This window comes from Anolis sagrei, chromosome 2 (genome assembly GCF_037176765.1).
Source record: "Anolis sagrei isolate rAnoSag1 chromosome 2, rAnoSag1.mat, whole genome shotgun sequence".
In the NCBI taxonomy this organism is placed as follows: Eukaryota; Metazoa; Chordata; class Lepidosauria; order Squamata; family Dactyloidae; genus Anolis; species Anolis sagrei.
Window position 1 is genome coordinate 94,289,455 of NC_090022.1, and position 20,925 is coordinate 94,310,379.

Sequence of the window (20,925 nt, forward strand, 5' to 3'; positions counted from 1 at the left end):
CTAAAAAGCCATGCTAAGCCCTCACATACAGGGCTTTCAGAAGCAAGGCTTTCCAGAAGTCAGTTGACATGTATCAGGGAAATTCAACACAGACCAAAATGGAAACAGTTGATGAAAAATCTGGACCAGATTTTTCATCCTAAGTGGGGTCAGAGGGGTCCCAACAATGAGGAGCTATAGGAGTTGTAGCCCAACACATACTGCTGGGCAAGAAACTCAAAAGCAAGATCACAGTAAGTTATTCAGGTCACTTTGGGGCATTAAACTGAAACGGGTAGTAAGAGGTCAGACTGAATAGGCTTTATGATGAATCCAAAGGTAAGCAAGGGGGAAAAATGAATGGAAAGAAATGTCAAGTTTCAAACTTCAACCAACCCATTACTGTGACCGAGCAAGCAACCTACAGCCACAATTCCTCCACTGTCTATCAGCCTTAGAAGACAAAGATCAGTGCAAGCTGTTTCATAACAGACCCTGGGATATGCCTGGCTGTGTTTCAAGTACTCCCTTCACATACGGCCAATATCTTAAAAGCAATGGAAACACAAAACATTGTGTACAGTGAAATCTTTTTCTTGTGTTTCAGCATGTCTTTTTCTGTCAGTGAACAAAGTGATTTTCTCTTGTGCTCTGAAAGCTTCAACAAGTTCATTTTTATGGCAAACTGTTGCAGCATATGCTTCAAGTCCTGGCTGAAAAAGCACACTTCAAAACTGCTACATTTTTAGCAAGAGCACACACACAACCTCTCCCAAAACCATATGTGGTTGAATTCTGAGAAACTATACTTCCTCCTTGACACTTAACCATTTTTTAAAGTCTGTCTTATAAAAAAAACTGCTCTGGAAAAAAAAACAGTATTATACACAAAACATTCAAAGAAGTAAAACCAGAAAACATTGTTCTTCAAATATTAATTGTAAGTTCACATCTTAATAGTAGAATTTAACCAACACATGTCAACCTGTGTCACAGAATTAAACACATGATGTAAAAATAGATTTGTAAAGATTTATTGCATCTCCATTTATGTTTTTGTCTATCTATTTATCTATCTACCTAGTTCCTACTGATAGTCCATCTTTTCTCCAAGGTAGCCTACCTGGATCTCCTCTTCCTCAACAATCCTGTGAGGTAGGTCAGGCTAGGAGGCAAAGTAACTCTCCTGGATCAATCTGGAGTTAGAACCTGGAGATCCCAGGTCCTACTTCAGCACTCTAATATGCTACTTACCAGTAGTCTGCAAGACTGGGGACTTCAAAGCACATAATTATAGCACACTGATACCACTTTAACTCTCCTGGCATCATCCTATGAGATCCTGGGGTTTGTAATTTAGGGAATGTGCTTAGAATTCCCAATCAGAGAGTTCTGATGCCTTTAATCACACTTCAAATTTCAAATCCCAGAATTGTGCAGGATTGCCGTTAAAGTGGGATTATAATTGCACTGTATGCAAGTGCCTTTGATTTGGAGGGAGGGAAGAGCAGGAGAGAACTGCTACTACTGAAATCCCAAATGGGCATACTTTGACTCATCAAAATAGTTTATTGTATGGGCCCAAGGCCCTGACAAAAAGCACCACATACACATAATAGTACCCTAGGAGCAACAGGCACCCAAGAAGTTAAACAGAAACCATACTTTGACATACAAGACTGAACTGAAGTAATTCTTGCATTTGTTTGCTTGAAGACACAGGGCATTATAATCCTTAAATATTTACAACTTATTTAGTTCACGGATATGTAAATCCTTCTGAGAAGGGTGACAAGCTCATTTTTAAAAAATAACTCCTTTTGGATGATGTGTCATGTTGCCAAGAATGAGTTCTGTGAACAACCCAGCAGAAATAACATTTTCTAGCCAGTCAACATAAATGTAACAGGGCCTAGAATTGGAACTATTTTTAGGCAGAAACACTTGGGGCCAACTTTGTCCTTTGACAAAAAACATTGTTGCTATAATAAGATTGCTTCTACCAAAAATTTCTGCAAAAATTCCCTAACCCTGATCTAAAGGAAGAGTGAAAATATGTAGGAAATAAACAATTAGGAAGGATTATTTATTTATTTATTTATTTATTTATTTATTTGTACTCTGCCACCATACCCCCAAAGGGACTTGGGATGGCTCACAGAAGCGTTCCAAGGATAATTTTCAGCTGCACAGAGGTAATCTATCATAGCCAATATTCTAGTTACAGTTTTGAGGACATTTTTTTTTATTAATGCTGATGAAGTGAGAAGGTCTGTTGGCAAGAGAAGCAGACAAAAAGGCATATTGCTTTGAAGTGGTTGTCTGAAGGTTCTTACCCTTAGTTGCATCCTCAAGAACCAGGTTCTCCAGCTCCAACCATTCTGTGTTGAGACGCTTCACCAGTTTATAGGCATTGACAGGATGTGCAAGATAGCCTTCTGGATCTGAAGTGGATTTAGTAGTTAGGGATTCCATCTTCTCTGCCCAACTGGGGGGAAAAGGATGTATGCTTCAGTTGCAGAAAATGATGCTTGTCAGTTGTTATTTTTTATCTACCTAATATGAATGAATAATGATATGCCAATCTACAAGCCCTAATTATCTTCCTAATCCTGTGCCTCTCTTTCCCCCTTGGGCTGTGCTTAATTCACAGCTGTTAGCATATGACCATTCCTTTTGCATTTTACCACTTATGTTATAATATTTTAATTTGTAAAACACAACACTATGCAACAGATCATTTTAACCTCTAATTTCAAATTGTAAATTATTAGTAATTAAGTATAATTTTTAAGATGTTGCATTGAAGCAGCAGCTGATGAAGTTGAATGCTGTAGCATCCACTGCATTTAAGACAGAAATTAGGAGAAGGTGAGTAAAGAGCTACTAGATCACTGGTTGATTGGTGAGCATCTCTGACTCCTAGATGTGTAAAAATAGCAGCAGCTGAAAAGGCTACTCCTGTCTAAATTACGTAGCTGAGAAAGAACACTTGAAGAAATACAAGAAGCCATTTTTTTCTATTCAAAGTGGCATTATGGTACTGATCGTAAACTCCTGGCCAAATGCCCAGGAACAGCCTGTGTCTTGCATTAGTTGTACCAGGTGGGCCTTGGGGCTCTAGTAAAATATCATCATTATAATCATCATCATCCTTATCACCATCATCATCTAAAATAAAACAAAACCAGGAGGATCCCATTAGCCTCCAAAAAGTCTTTTTTAAAACAGGAAGTGAAAACAGCCTACTCAGAGTGACATCCTTTGGGCATTTTCTGGACCATGCCCAAACAATAATTAAATACCAATATGGTGGAGGCATGTCATTGTTTGCCTGGCCTTCTTGGGGTCTTTTCGGCCAAAAGCTCCTTTAATGTAAACTGAAAGAGAAACTTCCTGGGACAAGGACAGTGATAAAGACAGCAAAAATAGGGGGAAATGCCAACTGCAGTTAAGGTTTGGGGTGTAGATCTAATGTAACATACAAAAAGAAACAACATGCCTCAAAGAGCTGGATTAACTGGTATGGAGGTAGGAGAAGTGGTTCAAATTCACCACTTAAGCCTTCCATGTCCAGAAGAAATCTATCTTTAATGAAGAGCAATCTGTGATACAGGGAGAAAATTTCCACTAGCAATTATAGGCCATTGGTTCAAAAGTAAACAAGGGCTATATCACATGAAGGGGAGAGGAGAGAGATAGTGCACCATGATAAGTGATCCAAGTTCACATTTTACAGTTTAGGACACCTTCTCCAAATTGGTGCCTCCATTTGTACAGGACTACAACTCCCCTAATCCCATATCCAACACTCTCCAGAACATCTGCAGCATTCAGGTCAGGAAAGATCAATTACTTCAGCCAAACATTCTGGAGTTTTGCTTGGACCCAGAACAGCTCTCTCTCTCTTGTGCTTCTAGCTTCTTTTGCACTACAGGATAAACACTGAAGGTAATGTACGCAATATGCAGGTGATGTTCTTATTATCAAGAGAAAAGGAAAGAGGAGAAATGTAGGAAGTTCCTTTAGATAAGGGCAAGCAATTAAAATAAAAATAGAAATACTATCTTGTTTTTCTTTCCTTTTGAAAATCCTAATCTAAAATTTAAAACCCTACCAATTTAGAAACAAAAAATAGACTAGACAATACATATTAAAGCACAGCTTTACCAACTGACTTTTGCTGTGGCTGAGTAATAGAGGAATGAAACAAGTTACAGTTGATTTCAACCATTGTTATCTTAGAGTATGTGATGCAGATGAGCAGAGAAAGGAATCTAAATACTCATTTGAGATATTAATTCAAAAGGGATATATAATATATTGGCCTAAAACTTTACTTAAACATTAGTGGTCTACCCAAAGCCTGTATTGAAACAACCACCAATTACCAAAGTGGACCCTTAAAAACACTAAAATCCACCGATTTCAGTGGAACAATCTACACATCTAATGTGCAGTAAGCACTTATCCATTTGCTTTAATCAAAATAAATATAGGATGTAACCATATGCAGTGACAGGCTAAAGCAAAGAAGTCATTACATTGAAATGGAATAAGTAAATCAATAAATAAATATGTCTTACTTTACCTTTTAATTTTAGTCAACTTAGATTCTTCTTCCTGAATATAAGCTTTTAATGACTGTACCAAGTCTTTTTCTGCATAGATTAGGTCTGTCATTTGGCCTTCAATGGAAAAAAGTCAAAATATTATTACATATTTTAAAGACAACAGGTTATCGACCTTACCAGTGTGCCTTCCCAGAATAGGAAACTCCAAGCATCATAGCCCAAATGCACTTTACTAGAGATTTAAGATTATTTGCATACAGCACCTATCTCCAAAAACCTATCCATTTCACTTGGTCATGTCCAGCATTTTTTTAAAAAAATAATCATTACATTTGGCCCGGCCTTAGATTTTATCTGCGTCGTGGTGTTATTGTTTAATGTTTATTGCTTTGTTTTATGAGTTTATTTATTGTTGTATTTGTTATGCTACTGTTTTATTGTTGTATCTGGCCTCGGCCTCTTGTAAGCCGCACCGAGTCCTTCGGGAGATGTTAGCGGGGTATAAATAAAGGATTATTATTATTATTATTATTATTATTATTATTATCCTCTGATATTAACAAATACTGCCAGTTTTGGGAAAGACACAAAAAGCTGGTTCATTAATATGTATGAAAATTAGTATATAACCATAAGAGCTTTTCAACATTGCTTTGGAATGTGGTGGAGACTCCTTCTTTGGAGGCTTTTAAACAGATGCTGGATTGCCATCAGTTGGGAGTGCTCTGGTTGTGCTTTTCCTGCATGGCAGGGGGTTGGACTGGATGGCCTATGTGGTCTCTTCCAATTCTATGGTTCTAAGCAGAAGTTAGACACAATGAAAAGAGGGGTGGGGAACCCTGTGGGAGTGGGGAGGGGGCACGTTCCCTCTGTGGTCCAGATGATCAGATCTCCAGCTGAAGTGCTAGTTAGAGCGTTCCCACCCAATGTCTTCGCTGGGAAATGGTCTTTCTTCCTTGTTCCTGCTTCCCCATTTCATCCATGGAAGTGATGAGCTCAGCTGAGCTTAGAAGCACAATCTGAGCCTCATTTGGGATCTGTCTGCGTCTTACAAGGCCTGCCAGCTTTATGTATCCATCTCTAACCCAACAAGAGGGGAAATGGTGCAATGTGAGTCCTACTATTTTCTGTGATTATAAGTGATTGAATGCTAACCAGGATTCCCTTCTCATAAAAATGATGTTTGGAGAGTGGGGTGCCCTGAGACAAATTTGATACTCTGTCTTCCTCTAAAGTACCTGTTCAAACAAATTTATTGCTCCCCCTTATTCTGGAGTTTTGCTTGCACTCTTTTGCAATAAATCTCCTGTTTTATCATTATGGCTTATTTTATTATATACACTTCTGTTTCCATCTGCTATTTTACTAAACCTCACTAAGACAGAGGAGCCAAACAAAACACCATTATATTAACAAAGGACTTCCTTGACCAATATTTATTCATTGCAACTAACAAAATGAAAATGGTAAGATGTTACGATGTAACATTTGAAATGCAGAATCAGCAGATTGAGTCTCCCTTATCTGAAATGCTTGGGACCAGAAACTAAAAGTTTTTGTGACCAGCTGCTCGCTTCCAGTTTTGGGAGGGGAGAATGGCATCCAGCATCTACTCCGTTTTGCTTTGGAGAACTTGACTTTTTACTTCTTCCTGTGTGATATACCCTAAATACTCATGTATAAGTCTAGAAATTTTAGTCAAAAAATCAACCCAAAAAACTTGGTCAACTTATCCATGGGTGGGTGTAAGTACTGTACCTTAACTCTAATCAAAAAAATGAGCTGTCACCTTTTCTGAGTAGAAAAGAGCTTAGGCCATCACAGGAGAACCTAAAAAAAAAAACACAGATCTCTACTCTCTGGGCTTTTGAATCCCTGGGTGGGAAAATGGCAGAAGGAACCAGAGGTGGCTGGTCCTGAGATGGCATTGATGCTTTCCCATCTCTGCAGGATGAACCTTGACTTATCCATGGGTCATATCATACTCCATAATTTTGGCCCCCAAACCTACCCTTGCCTTATACATGGAGGTGACCTCTACTTGAGTATATAAAGTAAATTGTTTCATTATTTCTTTGGGTGATCACAGTTTTCCAATACACTTTTGTTAATATGGGAAGGTTTTTTTTAAAAAAGTGCAATATCACTTGTGAAGGAAGATTTATGTTCTCCGCTGGCCTGGAGGTGACCTTGGGCTCTCAAAAGCTATGCCTTCCTTCCTTCTTCCCCAGTCAGAGAAATGCAAATTCTGGCATCCTCGGCCACTTGGTAATATTTAGAGGAGATTTCAGGTGCAGACTGTGGGCTTGCTATAAATGGCTATAGTTAAGTACTGAAAGGCACATCATCCTTAGAAGGCAGGCCACCACTCAGAGCAACAATGACAGTATGGAATAATTGCTGTCACTGCTGCTTGAGTGAGGACCCACAATGATGAAATCAAACCTTTTGAAGGGATTCACAATGTTGTGAGACTATGAAAGGATAAAAATGAAATGCAGTTCAAAACAGCAATAACTCTTGAAGATTTAGAGGAAACTGAATGAGATACCAGATAGCTCCCATCCTAAAGGATCCCTTTTTAATATGGTCACAGGATTTTGAGAAAGGGATCCTTACCTTTTTTAAATTTTATCATGCTGAACCCACTTAAAATCATATTGATCATGTTACATCGATCTAACCAAGAGGCCTGTGTGTTTCCGTACCTATAGACGTGAAAAATTCTGCTTGTGTTGGTCCAATGCAGAGTAGGCAAGTGAACAGCAATGACTTAATCCATGGAGTCATCTTGAATATATGGAATATCTGCAAGGTATCAAGAAGAAGAAAAAACCAATGAAGTCTGAAAGACAAAGATTAATCTTGCTGATCTCTAGTAAAGTTTCATATTGCTTTTCAAACAACAACACATTATTACCTAAGCAGGAAAAACTTCACATGACATAATCCAGGTGCATTACAGAAATGGAATGCTGTTTTCTTTAAATATTCATGCCTGCACTTTGAAAAAAATATGTATTTCTAGCCAAAACAACAACTGCTTAATAGTTAAATGTAAAGGTTTCCCCTTGACATTAAGTCTAGTCATGTCTGACTCTAGAGGGTGGTGCTCATCTCCATTTTTAAGTCGAAAAGCCAGCATTGTCTACACATACCTCCAAGATCATGTTGCCAGCATGACTGCACCTTTATCTTCTTGCCAGAGTGGTACCTATTGATCCAGTCATATTTGCATATTTTCGAATTTCTAGGTTGGCAGAAGCTGAGGCTAACAGTATGAGCTCACCCCACTCTCCAAATTCGAACCACCGACCTTTCAGTCAGCAAGTTCAGCAGCTCAGTGGTTTAATGCATTGCGCCACTGGGGGCTCCGCTTAATTGTTAGGCAACATAAATTAAAGGTTTAATTTTACAATCTATGTGTTAGAGTGCCAATTCATTTATTATTTTGCTGATTTTATAGTCCACATTTTCCCCAACATGCAACCCAATAAGCTTACAAGTCAGCTAAATTTAAATAAAGAAAAATATTTCAAAGATTAGACCACAATCAAGCAAGTCATCATATTAAAACACCATTCATTTTTAAATGTGTAAAATCATTTTAAGAACATATTTTTATTTATATATATTGTCATATGATGCAAAAGGAAAGTCCTTTATGATTACAAAAAACCACAACACCACTGTTGTGAAACATTGATTTCTATATGTATAGTAATGAAACCCTAATATGAAATGCTTTTTGGCATGATTTCTAAGTAGCACTGGCAAGAATGTTCAAAATGTTTTAGAAATGATTGAAAAGCATGTTCCTTGAGGGAGAGGAAATGTGACAGGCAAAATCATGAGCCATTTTTTGCAGTTTGGGACTTATTTGGGCTTGTCTTGTAAATCTCAAAACTTGGGCAAGTTCATGTGGGAAAATACAATTCTTCGGGTATCCTGGGCTCCCACTGTGGAAGGTTTTCTACATGACCAAAATGTCAATTTGCCTGAAAATAAACCACTAGCCATGAAAGGTACTGTTACAAGGGAATCATATGCTCCTTTTACTGGCACTGAGCCAATGCATTTTGGACCAGCCGAAGTTCCTGACATTGAAGTCATCTCCCTGTAGAATGTATGTATTGAATGGAATATAAAAATGCCTCTGTCAGCATGAACAAGCTAGCCCTCTAGGAATAGGCACATTTGATATTCAAGTTTCTTCCTTGCAAATGCTATTAAAGCTCCCCCCAGGCCAATAGAAAAACATGGGCATCCATCCAGTTTGGTGACTGAATCCATGAATATATTCAAACTGCAAAACTGAATCTTCAGCAACAGTGTAACCTCATTTAGCGTAAGCTGAATCCCTATTCTCTGATCCACTTTTGAAATGACATTGAGCAGCTCTACTCTGCATAGATTAAGCTTCATTTTATTCACCCTCATCCAGCTCATTACTGACACCAGGCACTGGTTCAGAACTAAAATAACTTCCTCAGATTTAGATGGAAAGGAAAAATAGAGGTGGATGCCATCATCATATGCCCCATTCTGATTCTTAATCTAGGTCAGGATTCCAACACCTGTAATGTACATTATCAAAATATGTTACATTAATGACTGTGCCAAGATGATGTTTCGTTTTGTATTGACTAAAAATGCAAACATAGATGCTTCTTTAACATAATGCATAAAATGATCCTAAGAATGAGACACAGAACAACATACAGGCATGTAGGCATACTCTTGCATTTGCTGGACCATTCCTGCTGTCAGTAAAGGAGAGAACTTTGTTAGATACCTATTTGCTATTTAGACTAAAGAGCATTTCATCCCATCCTGTTAGCATCTGGCATTGACAGCTGCCCAGTTTCATTCTGTTGCTCCTTAAATACCCTAAGTGATTTTGCTGCTTCAGACAAGGATCAAAATGAGATGTACAGCAGCCGACAGCTATGTTGCAGTTCAAGGAGAGCATCTTTGCTACCCTGCATTGCATTGTGCTCGTCCGCCTCTACTATGGGGGTAGAATTCAAAGACACAGTCTGAAATACCAAAATGCAAAAGGATCTTGTAGTATAATTTTTCTGCTTCTTAACATGGGGTTGGACTGGATAGCCCATGAGGTCTCTTCCAACTCAATGATTCTATAATTCTACTAAGAGACTGACTAATGACTTCATCACATGGATGTTTTTCTTCGCTTCTTGGCACTGCGGGCATGGAGTCCACTGGAGCCCATCAAATAATGCAGGGCTACTTCTGGTGGGGCTCCATGCCGGTAGCATGCTGGCAGCACCAAGAAGTTGGGGAGGATATGGGAGGAAGCCGGGGACAGCAGGGAAGCACCGTGGGATGGGATCCCACAACTACCAATGGTAAGGGGACAAAGACTTCTGCTGCTCCATGGTTTCCCCCGTTGTTCTCTGGCTTCTCAACCTCCATATGGTGATATCCTAAGAAAACTAAGTTGATAGCATAGGCTTTTGTAAACTAAGGTCCTCATCACAAGGAGTTCTAGAAGCCTGGGATGGCAGGAGACAGTGTGCAAAACCATGGGACAATGCCCAGCTAGGTCTCCTTGACATTGTGGTTTGTGCCATCCCTTGATGTTTTCGTGCTGTCCCTGGCTTCTTCAATGAGGAGATGGGTAATCCCCCAACTCCTCAGGGCTCTTTCTTAGTGTACTGCCACCACACTGCCAGCACAGAGCCCAATAAAGCACCGCTAGAAGTAGCCCTGCGTAATTTGATGGGCTCCAACAGAGTCAATCCCAGTAGCTTGCCAGCAGCATGCAAAGATACTGCCAGCAGCATGCATAAATCTATTTTCCCAGATGCATTTGAGGAAAGCTTATGCATCTGTTCTAGCAGAGCAACTATTTTCAATATAGTCTGAACCCGTGAAGAAAACATAAATATAAGCTTTCATAAATTAAATCTGAGAAAGTACACCTACGGCACAGCTACACTTGACACCGCTGTAACTGCCATGGTCGAATGATAAAGAATCTTGGGGTTTGTAGTTTGGTGAGGCACCAGCATTCTTTGCCAAAGTAGGCTAAAAAAACTTGGAAAACTACAACTCCCATGATTCCATAACATTAGCAATTGCAGTTAAATTTGTGTCCATCTGCATTCATTCTGCTCCTAGACTATGAAAGCATATGCTACCAATTCCACTTTCTCAATTAGTCTCCAAGATGCCACAAAAGTCCTTCACATACTGTTTTCACTGGTATATGTATTCCAACTTTTGTTTAATATGGAAACACAAGAATTGTTGTCTTGTACTCCTAAGGAATTGAACCACTGACTCATCACAAGCAAAGGGGAAGCACTTTCTTCCAGAAGTGACATCACTAAGCACTTTATATATGGAAGCGATTTCTGAGAGGATGGACCATTATTATTATTATTATTATTATTATTATTATTATTATTATTAAGTTATTTATACCCCACCTTTCTCCCCATGGTGGTCAAGTCCCCATGGAGGGCACTGCAATGAAATGCTGCTGTTTTGCCTATCATTCCAAGTGTCCAGGTGCCCAATGCGTTCGTAAGGAGAGCTGTGTGTCCCCGTCACACCAGGCCTGTGTGCTGAAATGCTTTATGTCAGCTCTCTGCTTTCTGCTTTTCTCTCCCCATCCAGCTGGCACTAGTCCAGAGATTCACACACATTTCTTCCTACAGTAATCATGAACTGCTTGCTAGTTCATAAAAAGCGGTTTCCTAAATGATATCATCCTGTATTATTTGCTCAATGCCACGTAATTTGAGCTCATTTAGTACAGAGAGAGGGAGAGAGTGCACACTAATAAAACCGATTCCACTCTTAAAGTAATTCACAGGTAATATGAGAATTTTGTAAAGCCGAGTGACAAGTGCCAAAGAGAGGTCTGCCAAGAGTAAAACCACAATAAACGATATAGCAGCAATAGGGCACAAGCCAGCAGAATTCCGGAGGTACATATATTTGGATATATGAAGCCATGTCTGACTGTCCGAAGTGCTTGTTCTTTTTTCTTGGAGACATTACACATGATTTGGTAAAGCCACTGAATTTTCTGGATAAAACAGCAACCCACCCACCCCACTTACATGTTCCTTCAGTTGTAGGCATCTACAAAGTCAACAAATATTATTTACTTCATCCAGTGGTCTGAATCCTTCCCAGCTTTGCAATTGTACATAGAATTATGAACATCAACAATCTGAAAGCTTTTTCTAAACTTGGATTGTAACGATGGATTTTATTTGGAAGAGCAAAGACACCTGGTCATGGAATTTTTACAGCACACCATTCCATGCCTTTTTTCCACAGCTGTTCAACTTCAAATAAGAATATGGTTTTTTTTAAATGAACATGAATAACATTAACATGAACTGAGCCAGCATGCTGTAATGGTTTGACTCTGACTCTGCAGGGCCTAGAAATCCCCTGGATGGCTTTGGCCAAATCACACTCTCACCGACCTGGAAGAAGGCAGCAGCAAACCCCTTTGAACAAATCTTGCCAAGAGAACCCCTTGAAAGTTTCACTCTAGATTTGCCACAAATCAGAAATGACTTGAAGGCACACAACAACAATGCAAATATATTTAATCTGGGTAAAGTAAGGTAATTGACATGCATATTGATATAAAATCTAGCTTGTGTTTTCCCAAGAGCTTTCATCATACATAGGAAACAGAAAATGGGGCTTGGAATGTATAACTAAATGTACGAGTACAATTTTAACCTTTCCAGTCGGACAGAGAAATACAGACATTCCACAGCTGAGAAATGCGTCAGAGCGACCATTTATGCTACATTTCACTTGGAATGGCTAGAGGTCAAGAGAGGCAAATGTCATGTTCTGACAGGTTGGATTATGAGATCATTTTCCCTTAAATTCTGTGTATGTCATTTATAATATAAAGCTGTTCAGAAGCCTGGATGTCTAATACTGCACCAAAAATATATAAATACAAGATAGGACTTACTCCAGACATAAGGCTGTCATTTCCTCAAAGACTCTTGGTACCAAGAAAGTAGAAATATTCAGCATGTAGGAAAAAGGGTTCAACAAGAAACTGCAGTAATAGGCACCCAACCACACCTGCAGAATTTGTTATTTCTGTCCACAGTTTAAATGTCTGACTTGCTTATGACTCAGTGCAGTCTCTAGGGAGATTATGTTCTGCAAGGCAGCATCCAGATTCTCATTTACAAATGAATCAGACCGGGCCTTTGTTCAGACGTTAAGTCTCTGAAATAAGAGTTATGTTCACAGTATCTGATGTTCTTTTTGTAGTCTCTATTAAAAACATGATACAAACAAGGACTGCCCATGGTGACTTTGTGGTGAGTTACATGCTCAAGAGTAGCAACTGTCATGAATTACAAGAAAGTATCTTCTATCCGACCCCCACCCCCCAAAAACAAACAAAAAAATGTGTGCATGAGAAGGACAGGGGACATTTTCAATATCATCTGAAGCTTTTAACCAGTCAGTTAGCAATCTGGCTGCTTCTTTTTGAACCAGAACATTTTCAAATGCAGCCCCATATGGAGAGTATTTCAGTAATTTAATTGGAATATAACCAAGGCATGTGGCATAGTTGGCAAACTAGCATTCTGGCCACTGTGGAAATCTAGGCTTTCAGGGTCAGGGCTGAATCCAGAAAGACCCACAAAGTCAAAAGCTGTATTTTTAAGTGGTATATAACCCCATCCAACAGACTGAATTTTTCCCCAGATCTTTATTTATTTATTTATTTCCAACATTTCTACCTTGTCCTTCTCAACCCCACGAAGCGGGAGTCAGGGCCGCTTACAATGGCAACAATTCAATGCCAACAACATACAGCACATTACGTATAACATTATACAAAAGATAAAATGTTAGATTAAAACACATTTAAAACATTATTATTATCCAAATCAAAGCTACATGATAATAACCAAGAAGGCCCTGTCCCTTGTCCCTGTCAAATGCACTTGCGAAGAGGGTGGGACCGAGAGTGGGGCTTCCCCAGACAATCTTAAGTTCCGAGGTGGGACATAGAGGGAGATGTGTTCAGACAGGTAAGCTGGGCCATACTGACTTGTCTAGATTGAGCTGGAATATGTTTGCTCCCATCCAGTCCATTGCAGCTGTCAGACACTGGTTCAGCACAAAAACAGACTTCTTGGAATTAGGTGGAAAAAGAAAAAATAGAACTCTGTGTCATCACCACACTGGTGACACTCAACGCCAAAACTCCACACAATTTCTCCCAAAGGTTTCGTGTAGATGTTAAATAATGTAAAGGACTGAACTCTAATGAACTCCAAAGACCAATGGCCAAGGAGTGGGCAGGAATCCCCCAGCATCACCCTCTGAGAGTGTTCCCCAGGAAATAATTGAGCTTTTTAGAACAGTACCATCCCAGAAGAATACCACAATCAGTGGTACCAAAAGTCATTGAGAGACCCATCAGAACCAACAGGAACACGCCCTGACCAGTTCCTGAAGCAGCAAAGACAAGCAGAGAAAATAAAAGTGTGTGTGTACAAAAGTCCAAACTGACTTGACCACCAAAATTGCCATCAACTTTTCCTACAGCAAAAAACAAGTATCTTGCAGTTTTTGGCCACTCTCTCAATTTCTCTCTAAGCAGATACTGCCCAGAAATTACTTGTCACATAGCATTAGCTAGAAAACATACCACTACAGACTTCTTGATTACAGTTCCAAAAAAGAGGGACTTTTAAGAAGCTGTGCAGTTCTTTATATTTCAGCCATGGAAACATATAAACACCCTGCTCATTCATTTATTTTCCACATGGCTTTTCACAATCTATATATTCAACTTCACCTGGCAGTTGGGTTTCAAGAAGCATATGCATGCAAAACACAGAAAAATGTACAGCCCTTAGCACCTCCAAAAACAGCAGTTCAAGTTTTCAAGAAAAGTTAGGATACTTTTCCCCCTGAAGCTCAGATCCAGAACAAGGGATGGATAAGTACCACAATGAGATATGCCAGCTAAAAAAGCCAATGGGATTTTGGCCTGCATAAATAGGAGCCTAGTGTCTAGATCCAGGGAAGTCATACTATCCCTCTATTCTGCCTTGGTCAGACCACACCTGGAATTGCACTGTGTCCAATTATGGGCATCGCAACTGAAGGGAGATGTCAACAAGTTGAAATGTGTCCAGAGGAGGATGACTAAAATGATCAAGGTCTGGAGAACCTCTACGAGGATCAGCTTAAAGAGCTGGGCATGTCTAGCCTGCATAAGAGAAGGCTAAGAGGAAACATGATGGCCATGTATAAATATGTGAGGGGAAGTCATCGGGAGGAACCTTGTTTTCTGCTGCCCTGGAGATTAGGATGTGGAATAATGGCTTCAAACTACAGGAAAGGACATTCCACCTGAACATTAGGAACTTCCTAATGGTGAGAGCTGTTCAGCAGTGAAACTATCTGCCCCGGAGTGTGGTGGTGGCTCCTTCTTTGGAGGCTTTTAAGCAGAGGCTGGATGGTCATCTGTCAGGGGTGCTTTGAATGAGATTTTCCTGATTCTTGGAAGGGGGTTGAGCTGGATGACCCACGAGGTCTCTTCCATCTCTATGATTCCATGATTCTATTTATTTTTATTTATTTATTTACTGCATTTGTATACCGCCTTTCTCAGCCAGAGGCAACTTTCACAGTCGGCAGCGATTCGATTCCATAACAAATATCAAGGCACAGTTAAAAACAATTATAAAAACAGTTCCACATTAAAAATATAAAAAACAATAACATCCATTCTATTAGTTTCTGCCCCTTGCCCCCTCACTATTTAGGATTCAAGCTACCAACAACCTTAATCCAATCCTAGCCATCAATATCTTGGCAGATATAAAGTAGGAGTGGAAACCACCGGTCCTCCAAATGATTTCACCCACAGTCCCTACAATACATTACCATTGGTTAATGGTAATGCTGCAATGTCTGGAAACTGAAGTCCAAAACATTTAGAAGTCTAAAAGTTCACTACTCCCTGGCACAAAGGATGTAACCACAAAACTTTGAATCATCAACCCAACTGAGACTTACCATTTTACTCCTAAATTCAAAACTGAGCACATCCTGCTTCAGACCCAATTCAAGACATCATGTGTTTATCCTGATGCACATATACAAAAATAGTGCCCAGAAGAATTTTTAAATGCAAAGTGTGTGTGTGGGGGGGGGGGGGGGGTATATACACACACATAACATCCAGACATTTTCTACTTCACATGTTTAGGGCAGATCCTATATCTTTTCACTCATAATTCATAATTCCAGTACTGCTTGTTCCTGAGTGCTGCCTGGTTTAAGAAACCAAGATATTTTAAAATATCTGGAAAACATATATTTATCTACTTTAATAAAGCAGATACATTGAATTTACAAAAAAAATTTCTCAATTTAAAGGGTACTATAACAGTTTGACCAACCTTTACCTAGCCAAATGTCTGCCCCTGAGACATACATGGCACATGACATTTACTTCAAGGGTGTGGTGTTGTACTGAACCCATGAAGACGTGTCTCTCATATAAACAGCAATTTGAGGTCTCAGGACAGACATTGCTCTGGCCTTTGCTCAGGGCTTGTGTGTTTCTCTCACACATGAACACAATTATTCTCATGTATGGAAACCATGAGAAGAAACAGCAACAAAACCCACAGCACAAATCAGTACTTCATTATCTTCCAAAAACGTTTTGCTTTCTTAGAGACCAAAACTTATTAAATGAAAAACATATGTCTCCATACAGTTTGACTGTGGCTCCAGTTTTGTCACTAACAGCCTGAGACTACTTCCTCAAAATACAAATCCTGCTGTAATCAATGAGATTTACTCTCTGGTAGACAGTTCTAGGATTTAAAACTGAGAACATATCAACAAGGAGTATAAGGAGCATGATATAAGCACAAGATACAACCAAACATGGCAGGAACAATACAGATCATAATTTCTGTTCCATGAGATTCATATGATGAAAAACAGAATAGCAATAATAAAAAGCATTCTTTCTATATTGACTTGAATCTAAAGAATCATAAAATTAGTTCCACATGCCTATGAGTTTTGCACTACTGTCCCTGATCACAAGGTAATTTGATTAGTGCAATATTCTGGACTCAGCAAATTGTCACCTATTGAGAAAATACCCTCTGCTGCTTGAAACTGAGGTTATATGTATCAGAAACTGAGGCTTTACATTCCTAATAGAGATACAGCTCTGGAGTCTTCTGAGAGAGACTAGAGTTATACTGCAATGCCAGTCTACCAAAAAACAAAAAACAAAAAACCCAAACCCAACAATCTGTTTTGTTATTCTTCGTCATTGTGGTATCTGTCATGGAGAACATCCACCAATCTTTTAAAGGATTTCATTTACCCTGTAATTACTCTCTAATTAATACTTTGCAACTTGGACTTTCTTTTTTAACCACCTTTGTCATTTTGAACCTTATAATCACAATAAAAGTAAAAGAAAATAACAGAGACCTGGGCAGATATGGAGTTGTTTCCTGGGGGTGAGTGTTGTTTCCAATCTGTCCTCTCCTCCTCCAAAAGAATATCTCTTCCCAGCACCAATGAGAGGCCCTAAATAAAAGATTTACCTCTTTGTCTTTAAGGCATTTGACTACCTTAAATGGCCATGTATTTATACTGCTTAGAAAAATGAATACGGGTGATGTATTTATAATCATTATCAGAAGCTCATTGACACTGCTGTATAATGCAGTTTCAAAGTGCAGTTTAACTTCATTGATCTGCATTATATGGTTGTGTGGACTCATATAAGGCAGTTCCGAGGCAGTTAATCTGTATTATGAAACTGCAGTGTATTTGGGGCCTAAAAAGAGACCCCATCTCCTAGTACATATAGTAGGAATAGATGAGTGGATCTTCACAGTGGCTTCTTTCAAGCTGATACTACCCAATGGTGCTGTGAGATTAACCTTCATTCAGGGTAATATCATAAAATTACATAGATGAATGAAAGATCTCCCAGTTCTGAGGGGGAGGATACCAAAAGGCTTTTGAGGAGAGGGGGTGGATTGGGGGGGGGGGCTGCAGTCAGTCCTCTTTGGTCATCAAAATGAATGCTTTAGCGTTGCTGTCTGCCTCTACGTACCTGATGAAAACCTTAAGTCAGACATGGGCAAACTTCATCCTCCAGGTGTTTTAGACTTCAAATCACTTTGAATGCGTCTTTCCTGCTGCTTGGTAGGGGGTTGGACTGGGTGGCCCACACGGTCTCTTCCAATTCTTATGATTCTATGATTCAACTTCCACCATCCCTAACAGCCAGTAAGTTGGCTGGGATTTCTGGGAGTTGAAATGCAAAACACCTGGAGAGCTGAAGTTTGCTCAAGCCTTAAATGGCTTTCTGGAGATGAATGTGTGTGACTGGCCCAAGGTCACCCAGAAGATTTCCACAGTTGAGTGGAAAATCAAAGCCTGGTCTCCAGAGTCAGAATCCAACACTCAACTCTTGCTGATACTAAAAGACTGTGTTCAGTCCCTGAAACCAAAAGCTTATATACTGAAAGTTATTTTCCCCCTGAAAGATAGTGCCTTCCAGCTGGCTTCAGTATTCTGCGTTTCCGCCCCCAAAGCAATGGACTCATGGCCTCCACTTGCCTGCATCACCACCTCCGTTGCCAAGTGGTTAATCTGCATCTGAAACTAATCAAATAGCAAAATGCTAAACAATCATCAGAAGTAGTGTGTGTGTTTTCATAACAGCATATGAGGAGGTGTTGCCAGCAAAGCAATCAGCAGGGTTCTTCTTCCAATAATGTTAGAGATCTTGTGACTATTTTGTTATGCAACCTTAAGAAATACCACATCAGTATTAGCTCCTGATAAGTCCTTTAAGTTAGAACTGACACTGTATTTCCTGAAGAGATAAAAGGAATTTTCAAAAGTTCTCATTCAAGTACTTTTAAGTTCAGCTGCCCAACCATTCTCTCCTCTGAAGAAAGGGATTCCAACACAAGAGATACATATAAATATGTGCTTAAATCAAACATGAAGCACATAGAAGAGTATGTTTTCCATGTCATACCCTTTATTTTCCGCTTCTGGAGCAAGTCCAAACTTTGGAAACATATAAACTGCCTTTTTTACACACAGACCAAAATGTTAATTTGTAACATCCCTTCAGATATTTCTTAAAGTATCTTGAAATAGCAATAAAGTTGTTCTAAAGCCACAATACTAAAATACTATTTGGAAGTAAATCCCAATGAACAAAATTATGCTTAAAATCATAGTCAGAGTAGGAAAAGCCTGAGAGCAACACATAGCCTTCAACTCATGTCAGCAGACCCCAAATCAATTTAGCAAGCTCGCAGACTTTATCATTCTTTTGTAATTTTTCACCCTAAGTGTCCAAATGTCACTTGAAATCATAGCTAAATGCAATAGTATTTCTCCCACCATCCTGAACGCTGCCGAAAGCCCCTAACACACCCTGTAAATCAGTGGTTCTTAACCTTTGGGACCCCAGATGTTTTGGCCTTCAACTTCCAGAAATCCCAAGAGCGAATAAACTAGCTGGGATTTCTGGGAGTTGTAGGATAAAATACCTGGTGATCCACAGCTTGAGAATCACTGCTAAATCTACAAGCAAGCAAGCCCCAAAATTGACAACAATGTCACTTCCAATTCCATTTCAGCATCACAAAGTGGGGCCGGGGAAGGCCGCCAACCCTAGTGTTGCTATGTTCACACTGGTTTAAGTTTTTTTTTCCCCCTGAAACACGTAACTTATAAAAAGAAAGAACAATATTCCTCATTTTTATCAGCCTTCCCTCATACCCTAATACTCTCTTCCCAAGGACATCAGACAAGCTCCAATGTTGGCAGTCTTTAGGAAGAGCTTGAAGACCTGGCTGTTCCAGTGTGCCTTTCCAGAATAGGAAACTCCCAGCATCATTTCCCAAACGCACTTTATTAGAGATTTAAGACTGCCTGCACATTGCACCTACCCTAAAATCCTTACATTTCACCTGTCACGTCCAGCACTTTTTAATTTTATTCATTACATTTGGGATGGCCCTTAGTTTTTTAATGTGTCATGATGTTATTGTTTAATTTTTTACTATTATTGTTTTAATGTTTATTGGTTTGTTTTATGAGTTTTATTGTTGTACTTGTTATGCTGTTGTTTTATTGAGGGCCTTGGCCTTTGTAAGCCGCATCGAGTCCTTCGGGAGATGTTAGCGGGGTACAAATAAAGATAATAATAATAATAATAATAATAATAATAATACCCAGAATCCAGTATTTCCAGCCAATATGGCAAGGCTGCCTACACTGGTCAGAGCTATAGCCCAACACCTTCAGAAGAACTTCTGTTTCCAAAAAAGATTATTAAATAGAATCTTCCCCAGTAGTGGTTTAAATATGGGTTTAAATAATTAAGATTGGAACTTCAAAGAAGTGATTTAAATCCATTCAACCCTGAGTGCAAAGGTAAACACTACAGGCTTCATTCTTAGTCTGTGGAACAAACAAGGCAGTAAGACAAATCCCCTATTCATGGGGGTATGTTCCTGAACCTATTGTGGAAACAAGAAATAGTGACGTCCATTGAAATGAATGACAGCCACTAAATGTTATCATAATGTCATCCTGCAGGATTTAGCAAATTCACAGCCATCCAATCTTTTTTCCATAGTTGTAGCCAATAATTTTGTCGAGGAAGGTGCTGATAGAGCTTGCACATATATGACCATACACAGCCATATTTCAGGAAGAGAAGCAAACCAGCTGGTGCATTTTTCATGCCAATGCTCAAGGCATGACTCTTGGATAGTGCAAGAGGGGTGTGAATGTACATTGTGAATTATACCTGAGAGCAGAAAATGATATCTGAGCCCTTTTTCCACTCATGTGTGTGGTGTGCCTTCTAGTCATTTCAAATTTATGGGGACCCAAGGAGATGCTATCATGGAGTTGTTTTAGCAAGATTTGTTCAGAATGGGTTTGTCTTTGAGGCTGAGAGATTATGACTTCCCTAAAGCCAACCCGTTGGTTTTCATGGCTGAGCAAGGATGAGAGTCAAACACAGCAACCACTACACCACACTGGTTCTGTCACTAAATCACTGCTGATTATAACAACAGCTAATACAACACTGCAGTTTAGAGTAGAGTTTAGAGTTTAGAGATTTGAGACTTCAGCTCAAATCTCAGCTTAACTATTAATCGGTTCAGTGATCCCCAGGCACCTTCTCTCCTTTGCTAGAGAGGCAAGCAAAGAACATGGCTTATGACAATACTGGCCACACAATTGTGGCAGAAGACCAGATCCATGAGCTACCCATTATTGATAGGACAGCTATGAAATG

At 39.4% G+C, this 20,925-nt stretch overlaps 1 protein-coding gene across 4 annotated transcripts in view; it reads right to left on the reverse strand.

Moving 5' to 3' along the window:
* P4HA2 (prolyl 4-hydroxylase subunit alpha 2) overlaps window positions 1-20,925 on the reverse strand; it is a 50,063-nt gene that overhangs the window by 22,151 nt on the left and 6,987 nt on the right. For all 4 annotated transcript variants that reach the window (XM_060765235.2, XM_060765234.2, XM_060765237.2 and 1 more), the window contains exons 2-4: window positions 7,262-7,361; window positions 4,571-4,667; window positions 2,316-2,467 (exon numbers count right to left, since the gene is read on the reverse strand). In XM_060765235.2, coding sequence (XP_060621218.2) covers window positions 2,316-2,467; window positions 4,571-4,667; window positions 7,262-7,343 — 331 coding nt within the window. In that variant the 5' untranslated portion in view covers window positions 7,344-7,361. The remainder of the gene's footprint in view (window positions 1-2,315; window positions 2,468-4,570; window positions 4,668-7,261; window positions 7,362-20,925) is intronic.